This window comes from Bombyx mandarina, chromosome 19 (assembly GCF_030267445.1).
Source record: "Bombyx mandarina strain Sakado chromosome 19, ASM3026744v2".
NCBI lineage: Eukaryota > Metazoa > Arthropoda > Insecta > Lepidoptera > Bombycidae > Bombyx > Bombyx mandarina.
Genome location: NC_143225.1, coordinates 10,432,252 through 10,452,263, shown reverse-complemented (window position 1 = coordinate 10,452,263; position 20,012 = coordinate 10,432,252). Strand labels below are relative to the sequence as shown.

The following is a 20,012-nucleotide window of genomic DNA, read 5'->3' as shown; positions in this document are numbered from 1 at the left end:
TGCTTTAACACATAATATCTTAAGACTAATTCCAAAAACGCCTAATACCTCAGTTTTCAGTCTTCATTTTAGGTTCATGAAAATAAAATGAATACAGCTCAAAAACTACATGATACGCCGAATTAAAAAAAAAACTTTTTACCTTGTTGATGTTTGTCAATGATTGGTTAAAGTATCAAAATGATTACACTCTCATCGTTACTTAATTTTTTAATTTTTTTATATTAATTTTAATTTTTTTTTTTCGTATTTTTATTTTTTTTAATGTAATACTCACGACCATCGTACGCATTGATGTTGGTGAATATCACAGTGAAAGATTTATATTACATAGATACAGATCAAACTAATAAGAGCGTGTAAAAAATACACAAACATCAGGTATGTTTTAAGCTCGAAATTTTATTATATCATGTTAGATCCATGGTCGTGCTCGCTCGCACAAAAGGCCAGGTTTGATGTGTTAACATAAATCCTGTATTACCCAGAATCTGCTTCAGATAATGAAATGACAGTTTTAAATTTATGTCCGTAGCGTTTAGTATTCTCCTCTAAACGACGGTACGAAAATCAGATATCTATAATATATTTATTATGATAATATACTTTATATGGTACAAATATAGCGTGATAAATGAGAAGCAGTCATTCGTAATAGATAGAAAACCATTATATTTTGTCTGACGGAATTCATATTGCGATGTGTATGGGCTCCAAACAATTGCTTATCATAACGTGAGCCGACCGAGAGGGCTGGTGGTCGTGGCGCCGACGATCGCTGGCCCGGCGTCCCGAGGGGGAGGGTGATGGGAGAGATGTGCTCCGCACTAAACGCTTCACTCTCCTCCCCTTGCCTTTTCATGAGTTCTGTCTCATGCGAGGGTTGGACGTTGGTTGTTGAGCGACAGGAGGTTTTAGTCGGTTCGACTCCGACATGCCCCACCCTCCATCCCCAGTGGAGGGTGGGAGTCTGGCGATTTCCTCCTGACAAAAAAAAAAAAAAAAAAATCGTAACGTGACCTTTACTAGAGATCAAGAGCTAAATCAATAAAATTAAATTTAACAACACCTACAATATTCTCTTTGGTTTCCACGAGTAATACTAAATATATATATGATATGAATACGAACGCCGTAGCGGTCCAGTGTCCTCCCTCAACGTGAATGGTCGGATCGTAAAACTATTTTATCATACTTCACAGTGGCAGCGGATAGTCTCATGTATGTATGCGCACTTGGAATAGCTGACGAGGTGCAATGTCATTAAAAAGGAACACATATTATTTATGGCTTTTGTAGGTAGACGTCCTTATAGCCCACCTAGTGGTGGGTAGTTACCATCGCTAATGGACGTCAGCAATGCCAGACACAGCCTATACTCTATTCCAATTACGAAGTTCCTTTTGACACTTCTTAGAACGTAACTCTTCACGTATCGCAGAATTTGAAATAATAATATTTTTTTGTTCATGATCGTAAACACCATTTAAAAAATACATAATCAATCTAAATCATTATACAATTAATTCACACACACACACACAATAACATCTGTCTCATGGGACTTCGTAATTGGAATAGAGTATAATCGCGACCAACCGCTTTTTAATTCCGCTTTTCTAATATTTATAATAGAAATCAATATTTGTGACTTTGTTTGTTCGTGTACTATGCATCCGCCTGTAATTTATTCGTTGTTGTTGAATCTTTTGACAGCTGTTGTTAGCACTTCAGTCAGTATAGATAACTGCGATGGTGCCATCAATAAATGCATTATGACGTAACATTTCAGTTTGAATAGATATTTATTAATACTAGAGGTCCCGCTGTAGTCGAAATTCGACTATAATTAATTGGAATTGTAAGTTTGTACACTATTATGATTGTACTTTATACTTCTATAATCACAAATTTCGCCAAGACTACACTATAAAAGATATTAACAAAGGCAAACAATATTTAGGTAATCTATAGGTACCTACTCAATTTGACAACAGACGCCAAGAACAAAAGTTTGACAATAAATAGTATGCATGCGTGTGTGCGTCAAATACATGGTATGTAGTGTGTGTAATGTTTTCTTTTTTGATTTAATGTATCTTTTATGCATTATTTAAAGAAAAAAAACATTATGCACTTGTTCTCTATATTCTCTATAATTGTGAAAAATTTCATACTCCTCCGTCCGCGCAATTTTCGTAAAAAGGGATACAAAGTTTTTGCTTCACGTATTAATATATAGATTATGTAGTTGAACCAAACATTCTCGCTCAATAGGACTTTGGTCGGAATACTTTGGTATTATGGATCATTTTATCAATGTTATTCGTTCTCTCAAAGTATAGGAATATATGTGTCCTATCGCAGGTCACCAGTTTATAGGGAACGATGATGGGAAGATCTTCCAACGAGCGGCATTCGGCAGCGTCCTTACTCCGCTGGCCATTCAAACGTTATTGTTCGGAACTTGGATATACACAATCTTAACTTGGAAACGTTACAAATGTAAATTGACTTAAATCATCTTTATTCAAAGTTGCAGCTATTAAGTGTTCCACGTGTTATTTTATACTTATGTAGGTAGTTAATAAATAGATCTCAGATGAGCAATTTTCCAACCGCGTGTGCCAATCTGTGACGGGCTTAAAGTTCAGTGATCGCGATGACGGTCGACGAGCGAGCAAAATAGTCGTCTCTTATAACTATTAATAACAACGTCTTGGAGATTGAAACTTTTTGATGTCTCGCTATAGCATACATACAACGTAATATAAAAAGCGAAATCTGTCTGGACATTGATCACTTTCTTATTGAATATTTTTTTTTTTTTATAACAACGAGAGGCAAACGAGCAAGACGGGTCACCTGACCCGTCTTTGTAATAGCCGGTGAACAAGACTATGTAAAAAAGTGAGCTCAAAATTCGAGGTTTCGAAGTCACCCTGTACAATCAAATGTATTTCGTGCATCTCCGTATTTAGATAAGATTCGGTTCTTAAGTTCATGTATGTAGCTAATTTCCCCAAAAAAATTGGGAAATTTTACGAACCAACACATTTTGTACCAAAACAAAATATATTTTTATCTTGTTGCTATTTGATGTTACTACATGCATATTGGCACCTCAAAACTTAACAAGATGGGCATACATATCCACGTAAGTCACTAAGTAGATATTTTTGTATGTATTTTTCTTGCTTTTTTTATGATAAATCACTGACATTTGAAAAGTAAAAATCGTTATGTAACGATAGTGCTGAGCGAAATTCCTTGATCTGGATCCTATTATTTCTAACTACTACTTTTGAAGCTATCGTAACCTAAAGGATAAGACGCTCCATGCATTCGTATCTAACAACTGAGACAGTCTTCGGATCTTGCAAAAAAATTCGTCCTTAAGAATTGAAGGAATAACATCGTGTAATAAAAATCAAACCAATATAGGCCACCTTTCAGTGGCGTTCACCCACTATGCAGTTAAAATAAGCAAACAAACAAAATAAAAACTATCATTGAAACAATTAGTGGATCTTACAGGAATAGAATCTTTGTATCTAGAAATTAATCCATTTCATATTCTTCCATTAAGAGATATGGTTACATCAATAAATAATCACGTATCTCTTCGGTTTAACAATTTAAATAAAAACTACCTAAATCCTAAACAATAGACGACAGATTAGAGATAGATATTAGGATCCGTAACACAATCAATCACTCGTCACTTCCGTTTACGCACAGTCCTAACAAACGTTGTTGCGTTACGAGGGCGCTTGTTCTTTTTTTTTTTTTCTCCACGAATAGGGCATCCAATTATTGGGGTACGAGAATTTTCCTGAACGTTTTCCCTCGCTGTCACTGCATTTAGGACGCGTCCACAACGTTGTTTGCTTGTAGGACCTCATTAAATTTGGTTAACTGCAATTTTTCAACATACCTTTCGAAATGTTTTTCTTAAATCAAATTCTTATTTGTCTTTTAAAGCTCTTGTGACTTTGGTATCCGAATAAGCCCTTATTACACCTGTGTCAATGACTCGACCGACCACGCCGTTATACGAAACAATTTCGCTCGGGTCGTTCACCATAGAGGAGAAATTTAATATGCATTAAATTTCTGTACTTGAATGCGACAAAATTGACAAAACTTTAAGTTTACCGCCGTCTGCTACGAAACGACGTTATAACGTGCTATGTTCAAGTAGGTATTCACTGAATATGAAAAAAAAATATCACATTTATCGTATGTTTATTAATGGTGTTGTTGGTTTCTTCTTGACATCGTTTTTGTCATATGCTTTACGTATCAATTATTCTTTTTCTTAGTCGGGCACTCTTCTCAATGGTTGGTTGTGCTGATGTTGCACACACAAACATTCGTTAGGTACCCAATGTTTTGCGAGGATTGCTTTCCTGGCGATGCGGTTCCAAAAATGGCGGTTCAAAGCGTTTCGAGTATAGTGGACTCTTGTACCAAATTCCCAGGTATAGTATAAATATACTATAATCCCGAATATCCCAAATATACTATAGCCAAAAGGGAATTGAATTCAGACTGTGGTACCACTTCAGACTCGTTAACCATTTGGTGGTGGACATATTATAATAAATTTATATGCTTATGCTAAATTTTAAAGAAAAACTTTATCAAATTATCATGAACTATCAGAACTAAAGAGGCTTCATTTAACCCAAACAAATTCTGTTAAGCAATAAATTTAAACAATCCTATAAAACTTTTATTTGACTGAAAGACAATGAAATGGTAGAATTTATTCTGAATTCACTTAAATACATTACAATCTGCCAAGTTTCATAGCGCACAAGACCACGTCATACAAAAAGGTTGCAAGGCAGCGGCAGTTCAAAACTATATCGGATCGATTTCAATAAATTATGAAACTAAAGTACAGCCAGTGCACGTTGACTTTCTCATGATCGACTAATTAGAAAAGTTATTAGAATGGGTCGCTTGCGTTGGTGTAACACTGAACATAAAGAATATTCCGTTAGTATACGCACTATCTATATATTGCTCGTCATAAAGTGCCCGACGAGCGAACGTTAAAAGGGTTGTTTACTCGTGGCAGGACCTCTTGTGAGTCCGCACGGGTAGGTACCATCACCCCGCCTATTTCTGCCGTGAAGCAATAATGCGTTTCGGTTTGAAGGGTACGGCAGCCGTTGTAACTATACTGAGACCTTAGAACTTAAATCTCAAGGTGGGTGGCGCATCTACGTTGTAGATGTCTATGGGCTCCAGTAACCACTTAACACCAGGTAGGCTGTGAGCTCGTCCACCCGTCCAAAAAATAATAAAAAAATTAAAACATTAAAAACATTGAAATAAAAATGGCTTAAAGACGACAACGGTCCAGCAATCGTGATAGTTACAATTTCATTAATGAAATACGTACCACAGAGACCTAAATTTAGATTCCTGCCTAATATGAAACGTGTCACGACATATTAATTCCGGATTACTCGGCCAATTGTACTATAGAAAGTAAATTAAATGGTTTTTTTTTTCGTTCAATCCGTAATTGTTTTCATAGTTCAATATTTGTATAAACTGCATTTAGGTTATAGTAATGAGTGCTACGGCGATCGAGTGACGACAGGTGTTAAGTCTCGGGGGAAAGAGCCCCTGCCGCGCTCGACATCATAAATGACATAAAATAATCACGAAAAACTCCAATGCTCTGTATTGTGTATGCAACCCTGGTACTTAATAAGTGTAATGCATTTGAAGTCGTCGCGGCCTAACGGATAAGAAGTCCGATGCATTCGTGTTGAGCGATGCACCGGTGTTCGAATCTCAGGCGGGTACCAATTTTTCTAATGAAATATGTACTCAACAAATGTTCACGATTGACTTCCACGGTGAAGGAATAACATCATGTAATAAAAATCAAACCCGCAAAATTATAATTTGCGTAATTACTCGTGGTAGGACCTCTTGTGAGTCCGCACGGGTACGTACCACCGCCCTGCTTATTTCTGCCGTGAAGCAGTAATGCGTTTCGGTTTGAAGGGTAGGGCAGCCGTTGTAACTGTACTGAGATCTTAGAACTTATATCTCAAGGTCGATGGCGCATTTACGTTGTGGATGTCTATAGGCTCTAGTAACCACTTAACACCAGGTGGGCTGTGAGCTCGTCCACCCGTCTAAGCAATAAATATAACGCAATCGGTTTTCTGTGCAAAATTGAAATACCACTAACAGTGAAAGGTACATACATACACCTTTTAAGTTGTTTTTTTTAAATTAATTAAATTTTAATTTAATTAAATCTATCACATTACTGCAATGGAAAGTTCTCGCGTCAAACTTAAATTTTCTAATTTTTTATTGCTTAGATAGGTGTTCGAGCTCACTGCCCACCTGATGTTAAGTGGTTACCAACGTGGCTGTGGTTCTACGTAAATGCCGCCACTCACCTTGAGATATGAATTATATGGTCTCAGTTTTTGTTTTTGAATAATACATCAGCTGCCCCACCATACAAACCGAAACGCATTACTGTTTTACCACAGAAATAGACAATATAGTGGTACCTACCCGTGCGAAGTCACAAGATGTCCTACCACCAGTGATTACGCAAATTCTAATTTTGCAGATTTGATTTTTATTGCACGATGTTATTTATTCCTTCACCGTGGAAGTCAATCGTGAACATTTGTTAGCACGTATTTCATAGAAAAACTGGTACCCGCCTGCGGGATTCGAACATCGTTGCATTGCCTGATAGGAGTGCACCGGGCATCTTATCCTTCAGGCCACGATGACTGCCTAAAGGATAACGTAAGATAATAAAGAAAACATGCCTGCTCTATAAGTTAAATGTTATTATATCGAAATTTTTATATGCGCAAGATATTTTGAAATTATCGTTGGCGCCATTTAGTCGCAATTAGCGTTAGTCTATAAAGGCGACGATAGCAAAAAAATCAACCGACTAACCAGTAAGTAACGCGTCGAGCTCAGTATGTTAATAAAATATGAACAAATTCACATAGTATGGTGCCTATTTAAATCACGCAAAAGCGGTTAACAAAAGAAGAACGTATATTCATGGGGAGTTGAAGGCTTATGAAAAATTCTTTCGCGGGCTTATTGCATTCTAAAATTGCACTTCTAATAGTCCTTTTTTAATCTTTGATAAAAGAATCGATAGTTATTTCATAACTTCTACAAACTATCTTTATATAGTCGGAAATCTAAGGCGAAACAAGTATCCATAATTGATCTTACGACTTTGACATACAGGAAACATGGTATACGTTTACTGGTGGTAGGACCTCTTGAGTCCGCACAGGTAGGTACCACTGCCCTGACTGTTTCTGCCGTGAAGCAGTAATGCGTTTCGGTTTGAAGGGCGGGGCAGCCGTTGTGACTATACTGAGACCTTAGAACTTATATCTCAAGGTGAGTGGCGCATTTACGTTGTAGACGTCTATGGGCTCCAGTAACCACTTAGCACCAGATGGCCTGTGAGCTCGTCCACACATCTAAACCATAAAAATAACGTTCAGTGAATATGAATATACAAAGGATATTTGGCTGGATTCCTACTTCTTGGAATCCTTTTTATCAAAGTGTATATTCCGATGTACTGATTAGATCCATGAGTAAAAAGATCTTTAACCGCGAAAATAGGAATTGGATCGCATTTTTTTAATCCGCGAAAAAGCGGGCATAAGGAGCGCGAATAAAGAGCTTTTACTGTACTTAAAACATACAAGTACAGCAATCGAAGCTTTTTGAAACAGTACCAACTGCTTACATAAATTAGTCTAATTCATCACTAATTCGTGGCCTAAAGGATAAGACGCCAAGTATACTAATATCAAGCAATACGACTATGGCCAGTGTTCCAATGACGCAAGAAGGTATACATTCGGTAATGAACAGGAAATGGAATACGTGCTAATAAAAAACTCATATTAACGTACGACTTCCAAGATGAAGGAATAATATCGTGTAATAAAAATCGAACCTGCAAAAATTTTCATTCGTGTAATTAATTTAAAATTGAGACAGAACTCAAGTCTCAAGGTGGGTGGCGGCATTCACATGGTGATGCCCATGGGCTTCTGTAACCATCAGGTAGGCCGTGAGTATTCTCAACGCAAAATTAAAAATATAGAAAAAAAAATGTAAATTTCGTTTATGTGATTTTCGGCGGAAAAACATATATTTTTGTTTAGTGAAGAGGTTGTGGTAGACAGGTTTCATATTTTAAGTATACATACATCTATACTTCTATGCTATTATATAAATATACAGTGGTTTTTACGAATGTTCCGTTATAACTACTGAACCATGCATCCGATTGACTTGAAACTTGGTATCCATGTAGAAAATACGTGTACTCAATGGATAGGCTAATATTTATGTGCGTGTTGGACTCCTTACACCAGTTGCGGAGGCGTTAATGATGAGAATCTTTGTGGGGGGTGAGAAATAATAATGTTAATTTTAAATGGCCAGCAAAGCGAACGGGTACAGCTAGTACTAGATTAATATAGATACATCGATAGATAGATAGAGAAGCAATAAAAACTATGAATCCTCATCAATCCACCATTTACACTCTCCAACAAAATCACGCATGAATTTTTCTTAAATATTGCTTCTCATTGAAATGTAGATTATATATTAAATAAAGAAAAAGTGTTTTTATGTTTTATTGAAGTCAACAGTCACCCCTCTACAGCATTATTTGAGCAAGAGAAATTCTTTTTATAATCTCACATAATTACAAGATCGTAAACCTTCGTGAATATAAATTCGATGTGTTTTAAAATATAATTTCGTACAGATTATTTTCTCATTACAGCGAAATTGAATTAACCTTTACAACATTGTATAAAAACAGTATATGCCCTTTCCCTTATCGTGTTCTAAATAAAAGCTAATTTCGCGTGTCAGGGAAACAGTCTCAGTCTTCTCAGCGAAATTCAGTTTTGGGTCAGTCAGTGTATTCGATCATAAAATATGCAAGTTCGTTGTCTCGCAAACCACTTACAACAATTGAGAATCTGGAATAACTTAATATAGTGGATGTGATTATTATCACTAGCGAATATTGTGAATATTATAGGTATAGGTAAATATATTATAGCTTCAATACTGCAAACGAATACAAAACAAACAAAAAAACCATTGTCACTAGGCTAGTCGTAATTGGGTGATAAATTCCAAGTAAAAAGCATTTAGGATGAACATTTCAACTTTTGAAAAATCTACAATAATGGAAAAAACAAAGCTTAAAGATTAAATTTATTTATTAGCTGATACTGGATACTTTTCGATCTTCAAAATCGATTTCTGTTGATCCAGATCCAGATTTTCCAAATGGGTGGGTGTCCACTTGAGTGTGATCTACTAGAAACAACCCGGACGCTTCCGAAGCCTAAGAAGACCTCTAAGGCAACTGCTTCGCGAGTTTACCTACCACCGGATCGGAATCGAGACCTATTTAAAAGATCCTAGCGTGAAACTCAGTGGGCTGATGCTAGAGGCGAAGTGTCACGTCTAACTCTTCAACGAATACCGTGACGCGTTTTTTTTTTTTGGTCAGGAGGAAATCGCCGTACTTCCGCCCTCCACTGGGGACGGCGGGCGGAGCATATCGGAGTCGAACCGACTAAAACCTCCTGTCGCTCAACAACCAACGTCCAAACCTCACATGAGACAGAACTCATGAAAAGGCAAAGTGGGGAAAGTGAAGTGTTTAGTGCGGAGCACATCTCTCCCATCACCCTCCCCCTCGGGACGCCGGACTGGCGGTCGTCGGCGCCACGACCACCAGCCCTCTCGGTCGGCAGGCTATCCGGAGCCAGCCTAGATGGCGCCGGTTAGAGTGACTTATCCTACGGAATACCCCGCTGGGTCAGAACCAGCGTGGGTCGAGGATAGCCGGCCTTCCATCACCCGGATACTCTTGCGTAAAACGCGTGCAGAGCAGCTTGCACGTCGTCTTTTTAGGTCCCCCTCGCCGGTCCCCAGACCGTGACGCGTGCTATGATTCTTGCTAGCATAAGAACTAAAAGCTTCCAACAATACCGAGAGTAGATCAGGTGAATCCATCGGGACGAGCTATTCGATTACGATTGAAAACTGCGAAATAGTTCGTAAATCATAAAACAAAGAGTCTTATCTTCGACTCGCTGAATATCTGAAGTTCCTTGGGGATTCGTGAAAAGCGTTTACGTGCTACGTCTCGGCACAGCTTATTTTAGACTACGACAAATGTAGTTAGGTGTCTTCTGAGACCTAACTACGTAAATGGGTTTTATTTTGGAAACATTTGGAAAGCCATTCGCTTATAATAAAGTACTCAACTAAATTTCGAGTAGAAAATTACATAATTAAAACCACTTTTACGGTTTACTCTCGTGTTTTTATTCTCATTGTATCATTTTCGATGCTTGGAATACGTTTATAATCATCGTGGTCGTCGTAAAAATACACTATTTATTATATAATAATGTCAACACCAAGTGAAAACCAAAGAAATTGCGACAGAACTTCTTGAGACTAAGTTGAAACTAACTAACTATACTTGAAACCTTAGAGCTTATATCGCAAGGTGGGTGGCGCATTTACGTTGTAAATGTCTATGGACTCCAGTAACCACTTAACACCAGGTGGGCTGTGAGCTCGTCCACCCATCAAAGCAATAAAAAATAAATAAAAAAACGCGTTAATTATTTATAAATGTTTATAAATGCTTAGTGCGAGTTTTTTAACGTTCACGATAGCGTAAAACTTAGCTCATATTTGTATGGAATGGGATCGTTTGCGTACGTTTGCCGCTAGGGGCGCTGTTCCAACTGCATTATACAAAGTCGGATTAACTTTTACGATATCGAGAACGTTAAAAAACTCGGACTAAGCACACTGTTCGCCCATCGATTGCTTTTTCTATTATTAAGAGACTCGACCTGACACGAGGTGCGTTATGGTGACCATAATTCTTTTAATTACCGATAACTGTAAGATAATAATTGGTCACGCATATAAATATATGCTAATCAAGCAAAATATGTTCCACTAATTCGTACTACTGCATTAGTAGAACAGCCTTCTTCATAATTTTTTTTTAATTTTCTATAGTTTTTTACGTTATAGATTTTTAATTTTATACGTTTTACAAGTGCATCCTCCACATTTATATAAATGTTCAGGTACAAATACGCATGCTTCTGTCTGTAAAGACGGCGCTGAACTTTGCAATCAACCAATTTTAATGTAACAGATAACCCTCCTATAACACTGTATTTTACAAAAGGACTTTCTTTGGCGGGAACGCGAGGAGTGAAGTTGTGTGATTTGTTTTATTTTGTCTAATTAGTGTTTCTTCAGGTTTAAATATTGTTTAACGGTGGTTTATTAACTGCTTAGTATCTGTGAAAGTGCACAAATGTGGGAAAATGAAACAAAGCCGCTGAACGTAACTTCTCGGGATGCTCCAAAAAATGAACTGAAAAAGTCTCAGTAATTGACCACCATTTTACTGAGATTATATTTCATCCCATATCATCTCATCTCATTTCGTTTTCATTTAATTTCATGGCATGCTTCATAATAATCAACTTAATTTCATTTCATAATATAATTTTTCATATAAAAAAAATATCATTAAAATTAAAATAAGACTTGACCTAAAAGGTCTTCGTTAGCAGGTCATAAAATCCCTTAAAAAAAAGTATTTCACAAAACGGTTCCACTCTAACACGAAAAGAAAAAAATCCCAAAACCCTCTTATAACACGGTACTTCTACAACGCGAGAACGAGATTTTTCATTAAAATTATATGCACTATGAAAACACAATATATGGAAATAACCGACATTTTACCGCTTATTTTTTATGTATAATAGGTAAAAAAATACATACAGGCATAGGTGAGATGTTTTATTGAGAAAAAATTTATTCCTTTTAGTAGTGACTTTTAGTCTCATATGTAACACAGTTTTTAACAACACTGGATACTGTAGGAACGTATCTACCGTGTTATAGGAGGATTATTTGTAGTATTCAGTGTTGTAATAAGATAAACATACACACAAGCATTTTAAATTTGTATTATTTAAATCCGTTAATAGATAAATAGGATGCGTAGATACCACTTGTGCCTGCGAAATCGCAGTACTAGCTCTTAATCAAATAGACAGTAGAGAATAAATTTTTAATAAATCAAAGACTGTTTACTCTTAAATAAACATTCTGGCGTAATCTAAAACGACTCCCATAAGAAAGTTTTCAAATTAGCAATTTAAAAGGGTGTAACAAAACTGCGTTTGTACGTAAGAACAAAGTTAACTGGAGTGACCTAAAAGCTCGGGCTGCATCGTCTGGGAGCTTTTAGCTCATCCCTATAGAAATAGACACCTCTCGCGTCTCGAAACAACGACGCTAGTACCTACCTAATATTGGTAGATATCTTTTTTTGGATAATACCAAACGGTATTTGGTTTAAATTTAGATATGGAGTATGCATGATTTTCGTGAATCGTACAGGTTTCAGTTCTAAATTTATTTCGTTTCTCATTTATTTAATAGTTATATCAATTTTAATAACACCTATGTGTTCCTATGATAATTTTAAAATACTAGTAAATGTAACGTTGTTGCGTATTAATTATTTACGATAAAAACTTTAATAAAATCACGTTTACTGTAACAATTAGGGTCCGTGCGATACGAAACAATCCAAAGCATTAAACGCTCTCAAAGCTTGTCCAAAAAATAGCTCTATTTATCTTTAAATAAATCAAAAAACGAGCGGAACTCGATGTCCAAAGTTCAAGTCGAATACCTTGTTTGCAGACCACGAAAAATGATCAGTGGGTTTAAAAGAGATTAGTATTTTTTTGCGACACATAAGTAGTGTAAATGTAAATGGAAGGATTTGATTCGAGCCCTACAGCTCAGCAGAGGGTAATAGAAAGGAAAGAAGAAGACGTCAGTAGTGTAACTCATCGCTCAATTGTAAAGTGAAAACATGAGCCCAGACACACCGCAACACTATAAATAATTAAATATTCAACAACAAAAAAAAAGGCGTAATGTAGGTACGTAGGGTAGGTACCACCACCGTGCCTATTTCTGCCGTGAAGCAGTAATGCGTTTCGATTTGAAGGGTGGGGCAACCGTTGTAACTATACTTGAGACCTTAGAACTTATATCTCAAGGTGGGTGGCGCATTTACGTCGTAGATGTCTATGGGCTCCAGTAACCACTTAACACCAGGTGGGCTGTGAGCTCATCCACGCATCTAAGCACTAAAAAAAAAAACTGTTAATTGACAAATCGATTTGAAATTATTTCCTTTTCAGCTGCATCGATAGGTGATGAAGATGATGTCGTGGGGTGATGCATTATGGCTCGGCTTGACGGCGAGATTTGCGAGGGTGGGGCGGCTGCGACGAGCCGTGCTCATGCTGGCCGCGGCCGCCTGCACCGCTGCTGCTGTACTCTACTGGAAACAGCAGACTGACGACAGCGCCAACAGACCGCTTCACTCCATGTATTCGTAAGTTTTTTTTATCACAAAATTTGAGAACCACTGCCATGATCCAATTAACAATTATAATATAATCTATATCTATCTATACTTATATATATAAAAATGAATTGCTGTTCGTTAGTCTCGCTAAAACTCGTGAACGGCTGGACCGATTTGGCTAATTTTGGTCTTGAATTATTTGTGGAAGTCCAGAGAAGGTTTAAAAGGTATATAAATATGAAAATGCTCGGAGTTAAATAAAAATAGCAATTTTGTTTTTCATTTCATGTTGTCCCTCGTCGGACGGATTCCTTTTGTTTGTTTTAAGTTTATTATTTTATACAAAAGTTTAAGTCTTTTATTTATCGATTCAGGCACTACGAAGTCTGCCGATTCAGCTAGTACAATATATAAATGTAATTTAATATTATTGTTGTTGTAGGGGCATCGAACCTCAGTGGTCTTGGTTATGTCAACACGACCGATGCGAGAGGTATCAAGCGTCGGATACGACGACGCTACAGTCGCTGCAGACTTGTAACATGCTGTGCGCCTCCACCCAGCTCTGGCCACAGCCGACGGGGCCTGTCAGCCTCGCATCGGCGGCCGTGCCCGTGAGATCGGACCGCTTCTCCCTCAAAGTTATAGCGTCACCATCACGCGACGTCACCAAACACTTAAACGAAGCGTTTATTGTGATGCAAAATCACATGCGAACTTTAGAACATGGCGTGGTCGGTGAAAACCGTCGGTCTGACATAGGACCCCCGCGGGACGTACTGGTGAAGGTATCCGTGAACGGGTCCGGCGACCCTCGCATGCGGCTCGACACGAACGAAAGCTACAAACTCGCCTTACGGCCCTCCGGCAATTCCCTCGTCGTAGACATCACAGCGCATTCGTTCTGCGGAGCGAGACACGGCCTCGAAACACTTTTGCAGGTCACCTGGCTGGATCCGTACGCCGGATCGCTACTCATACTAGAAGCGGCAACTGTAGTTGATGCCCCTCGTTTTCCTTACCGTGGCCTGCTTCTGGATACGGCTCGTAATTTTTTCCCCGTCAGTGAGCTTCTCCGCACCATAGACGCGATGGCCGCGAACAAACTAAACACGTTCCACTGGCACGTGAGCGATTCACAATCGTTTCCGTGGAAGTTAGACAGCGCACCCCAACTGGCGCAGCACGGCGCCTACGGACCGGGCGCAGTGTACACGTCCGACGACGTGAGAACAATTGTTAAATACGCACGCATCAGAGGAATCCGGGTGCTGATGGAAATAGACACACCGGCGCACGTCGGTCGAGCTTTCGGGTGGGGTCCGGAGGCTGGCCTCGGCCACTTAGCGCACTGTATAGAGGCCGAACCCTGGAGTTCCTACTGCGGAGAACCTCCGTGCGGCCAACTGAATCCTCGCAACCCTCACATATACGATCTACTAGAACACGTCTACAGGGAGATCATTCAATTAACTGGGGTCGACGACATCTTCCACCTTGGTGGCGATGAGGTGTCGGAGCAGTGCTGGGCTAAGCACTTCAATGATACAGATCCGATGGATCTTTGGATGGAATTCACGCGACAAGCCATGCACGTTCTCGAACGCGCGAATGGGGGTAAAGCGCCAGAGCTCACTCTGCTTTGGTCGTCGCGATTGACGCGTTCCCCGTACCTCGAACGGCTCGATCCAAAACGCTTTGGCGTCCAAGTGTGGGGCGCGTCGCAGTGGCCCGAGTCGCGTGCGGTTTTGGACGCCGGCTTCCGATCGGTGATCTCGCACGTGGACGCCTGGTACCTCGACTGCGGGTTCGGATCGTGGCGCGACAGCTCGGACGGGCACTGCGGGCCATACCGGTCGTGGCAGCAGGTGTACGAGCACCGACCGTGGGCGACGGAAACGCCCGAGAGCGCGGCATGGCCGGTGGAGGGTGGCGCGGCGTGCCAGTGGACGGAGCAGTTGGGTCCGGGCGGGTTGGACGCGCGCGTGTGGCCCCGGACGGCGGCTCTGGCGGAGCGGCTGTGGGCGGACCGTGCCGAGGGCGCCACGGCGGACGTGTACTTGCGGCTCGACACGCAGCGCGCGCGGCTGGTGGCACGGGGCGTGCGGGCGGCGCCGCTGTGGCCGCGCTGGTGCTCCCACAACCCGCACGCGTGCCTCTAGTGCGGCCCCTCTCCACTACAACGGTACAATCACAAACTAGATAAGAAATCGCCTTTTCGCATTAAAATTATACAATTTCCAAAAATATTCGAAATTAAATTCAAATACGAAATCATTTGGTATCGCCAGTATTTTTCTCATAGATACTGTCAAAAGAGCGAAGTTTTGTTTTAGTTTTTTTATTATTTTTAATTTACCTATATTTTGACTACTATTAACAAATTTAATACTTACATAATTTTATCTTACTTTTAAAATACAGATAATGTACTGGTAAAAAAAGAAAAATAAATGTTGCAAAAATGATTAATATTAAAAATATCACATGTTAAACATTTAAAACACTCTCCTGTAAAATTAGTAAGTTTGTTGAGATTATACAGTTTTAATGCGAGAAGACGAAATGAGATTTGACGAATGACTGATACTCGAAGTGCTCGTATTATCCGAGTCGCGTCTGATTTAGCTTAAGTTGTAAGTTTAGATAGGAACTGTACAGCGCTTTACGTATGAGACTAGCTAGATCACAAACTTAATGTCGATAAATCATTAGGATCGTAAGCTGTGTGCTTAGTGCGAGTTTCTTAACGATAGCGTAAAAGTTAGCTCGTATTTGTATGGAATGGGTACGTTTGCGTACGTTTGTCGCTGTTCCAACTGCATGCAAAAATTGCGTTAACTTTTACGCTATCGAGAGCGTTAAGAAACTCGCACTAAGCACACTGAACTGTGGCCGCCCGTCCGGGAGGGGGGGGGGGGTTGGGGGGCCGCCTGTGTGATCAAACAATCGTCGTTTATTTATTTTGTAGCTGTCCAAAAAATTAGTTTTCCAATCGTCGTCAGAAACGTTTCATGTTTTTTTACTAAACATATTAAAATTTAGTCAGCAATTTTTTGTTGCTGTATATTTGAAGGATTGTACATACATATTTGTGTACATATAAGTATTTTAAACTAACAAAGCTAAGGCTTAAATTTGTCTTTTTTTTTTTCAATTGTCATTAAACCTTTCATTGTCGGCCATTTGTTACTATACGTTCTTCAATGTTAGTTAACAAATTAAGACAATTAAAGAAATGTATATATATACTCATTCCCCGTGAAAACCTCTTTAATTGAATTATGATATTAACAATACAATTTGATATTAACAGTTCAATCGAAATCAACTTTTACGTCAATTGTAATAAGACTTATTATTCTTTCGAATCGTAACCCTGGCCATAATAATATGTGTTACATTAAAATGTTAAAGTTGTACCTTTGACTGTATTATGATATTGCCAATCAATTCCTTAATTACTGATATTATTTTTTGTAAGTTACAACAAAACTAAAAAAAAAAGCTCACGTTTACAAAGACAGTACAATCGCATATCTTATAAGTGACAACTAATAATTGAAGACACGAGTGGATGAAGGGGATATGATACAATTTGTTAGTTTTAGTAATAGTAAACTGGCCACAAACTTTTACTTTTTCTTTGTACATAACTGCTTCATCACATATAATTTCTAAAAATAGCCTTTATATCCAAAATTTTAAGGTCTAATATGATTTATAAACACTTAACCTTCATTCAATGTAAAAACTCAAAAATCTTAAAAATTGTACTTAACCCCCTTCATCTACTCATGTCTTCATTAATAAAATCTAATTTAATTAATTCACAATCATTTCAACATCGTTATTTGTAAATAGAATCCCATTATATTTTGTATACTCGTGGTAATGTTTATTTACGTATGAGATTATTATTTATTTTCTACAAAAGTTTGTTTGGAGCTTTGAAAAGTGAATCTTACGGTAACTGGCACGATTATGGTAACTAACTTATTTTAAATCTAATTATTATTATTATAGTTGTGCGTAGACTTTAGTTGCGTTAAATAAAATCTTTTCGGATTGCCAAAAAAGTTAAAGCTAAGAAAAAAAAGGCTTTTTAAACTACAAAGTTTTTTAAGATGTCCACGCATTAGATGCAATATGTCGGATCTGCTTTCCGCAAAAACATAACTTTCATATTTACTTCTTGTGGGATGTTTTCGTGAATGCTAGAACTATATAGAGTAATTTTCAATTAAATCCAAAGTTTAGAAGTTTTCAATTTTAAATTATGATACATCCGACTTAATGCCTCTAATTTCGTGAAATGAAGAGTATGACTATTGATATTGTTTTTTTTTTAAACCAAGATAATTGTAATGAATTTGAAAAAGTTTCCCCTTTTTTAAAAGGTGAATGCATAAGTTATTATGTTTAAGTAAATTGGTGGAATTAATAGAAAAAACAAATTATTGGCTGTTGTATTGCGATGGCGATGATTTTCGCCTACCCTCCAAACTCAACCACGTCACAATACACAAATGATGACGTAGCGTACAGAACAACCATTAACACACACTACAATACAGAACAAATAATATACATACTATGAATTTAATTAAAGAAGCCTCTTTCATAATATTAATCGTCACAATACCATTGATCGGTTACTTCGTTTTGAAATAACTTATTATTTAATATGTTCTTACATGTTAAATTATTTCATAAATTTTTGAATATTAAGGATGTGAAAATAAATTTTTACTTTTTTTTTCTTCTTTCTGATAAAAATTATTCATGTATTGCATTTTTTTTTGACGCGCCCTCTGGCTTAACACGCCGAATTGGATTTTAACATATTCATATCTTGATATTTGTGAGACTGCAGATACTCATCACTTCAACCCTTAAATATTATTTATTTATAAACTTAGAACTATTACTACTAATCTTAGAACTATTACAGGCATCACCTAATACAATAATGATTGCTGCATCAATAGTGCAATAACAGTCAAATTTATAATTATTTTTTGAAAATAAAAATATATTTTTTTATCTCTTAATATAGTAATCATATAAACAATTCAATTTAATTTTCACGGTTATACCATAAAATATATGAAGTCATGTTTGCAAATCCGTTTACAGCACATTTGAACAAGTCTAAAGTCGCCAAAATATATTTATCTTGTGCCATCCCTAATCCTTATTTTTCGTCGTCAAAAACCACACGCGACGTAAATTCATTAAAGTATAATTTTAAGACGGCGTCTATGAATAAAATAAAGCGGTATAAAAATACTTTAAATGTACTAAGGAAATACTAGACATGATTTTTTCCTTCCATATTTTTATGAAATAGATGTTTGGAACATATTGAACTGATTCTTTGATACTGTCTAGTACAGTTGAAATTGCATTTCAAAGTTACCGTTGATATAATAGTATTATAAATCGTTGTTCTGTACACTTCGTCTAACATTCTATGAAAATAAGGATATCATGTTGAGACGCAGGGGTAGTAGACGCAGTAGGACGACCGATCTAGTAATGTTTTATTTAAGTATGAATGCCTGATATGAAATGTTACACAGATTTGGCTCAATGCTGTTTTTTTTTTATTTATTGCTTATACTCACAAGGGGTCCTACCACCAGTAAATAATGCAAAGTAAATACATTATATAATACCTAATGGTAATAAATTTTGATAAAAGACAAGAATGGTCTGGATTAAATAGTAATTAAATAATATTTTTTCAATATTTTGCGACTCTCACGACCTCTGTTTCCGTAGTTATTGCTTTGTCCTGTCAATTGTGCGCTGCTATGTCTGCGTTCTACGTCTCAACATCTCTTTAGTGTAGTAATGATTCTTATAAATATTTAAATGAAAAAGTAGGCACAATTTTGTACGTTTTTGTTCGTAATGTTTGGTGCTATAGATTTTGTGTACTTCTTACGGAATTAAATTATTTATAAATGTGTACTACTTGTTTAATTTAATGAAAAACACCACCTCTCCTTCAATACGCCTCAATCGCCAATGCTGGACGACATCGGGTATATTATTCTGCATCTGTCGTCTTGCTGTGTGATTTGACTTATTGCAATATATTACTACTAGAGTACTAAGAATGATGATGATAAAAAAAATTAAATTCAGATGTTTCATTAAGACGAATATAACATTTTAATGCAAAATAAATGTTCAATCCGGAAAAACAAAGCAAACACGAAACTAAATTCTACTCTACTTAGATTACTTGTTAATGTAAAATGTACACTCTCTTAAGGAAACTACTGTTTCGCACAAACTATATTTCACAGTATCATCCTGATCATAATATACAATAATAACAGTTAATAAACACAATTATATTTCAAGTGTAAGTTTATTTTCAATAAATTAATACAAGAAATAAAATCCTCATAAGATTATCAATATTTCAGAATTTCCCACCGCTTTCAAACATCCGACAAACAGGTTATGCGTAAAACAA

General features: G+C 37.3%; 1 protein-coding gene across 3 annotated transcripts in view; it reads left to right on the top strand.

Moving 5' to 3' along the window:
* The window catches only part of FDL (fused lobes), an 88,751-nt gene extending 69,253 nt beyond the window's left edge, over nt 1-19,498 (top strand). For all 3 annotated transcript variants that reach the window (XM_028171376.2, XM_028171381.2, XM_028171386.2), the window contains 2 exons: nt 13,350-13,546; nt 13,962-19,498. In XM_028171376.2, coding sequence (XP_028027177.2) covers nt 13,365-13,546; nt 13,962-15,681 — 1,902 coding nt within the window. In that variant the 5' untranslated portion in view covers nt 13,350-13,364 and the 3' untranslated portion in view covers nt 15,682-19,498. The remainder of the gene's footprint in view (nt 1-13,349; nt 13,547-13,961) is intronic.
* Nucleotides 19,499-20,012: the final 514 nt, after the last annotated feature.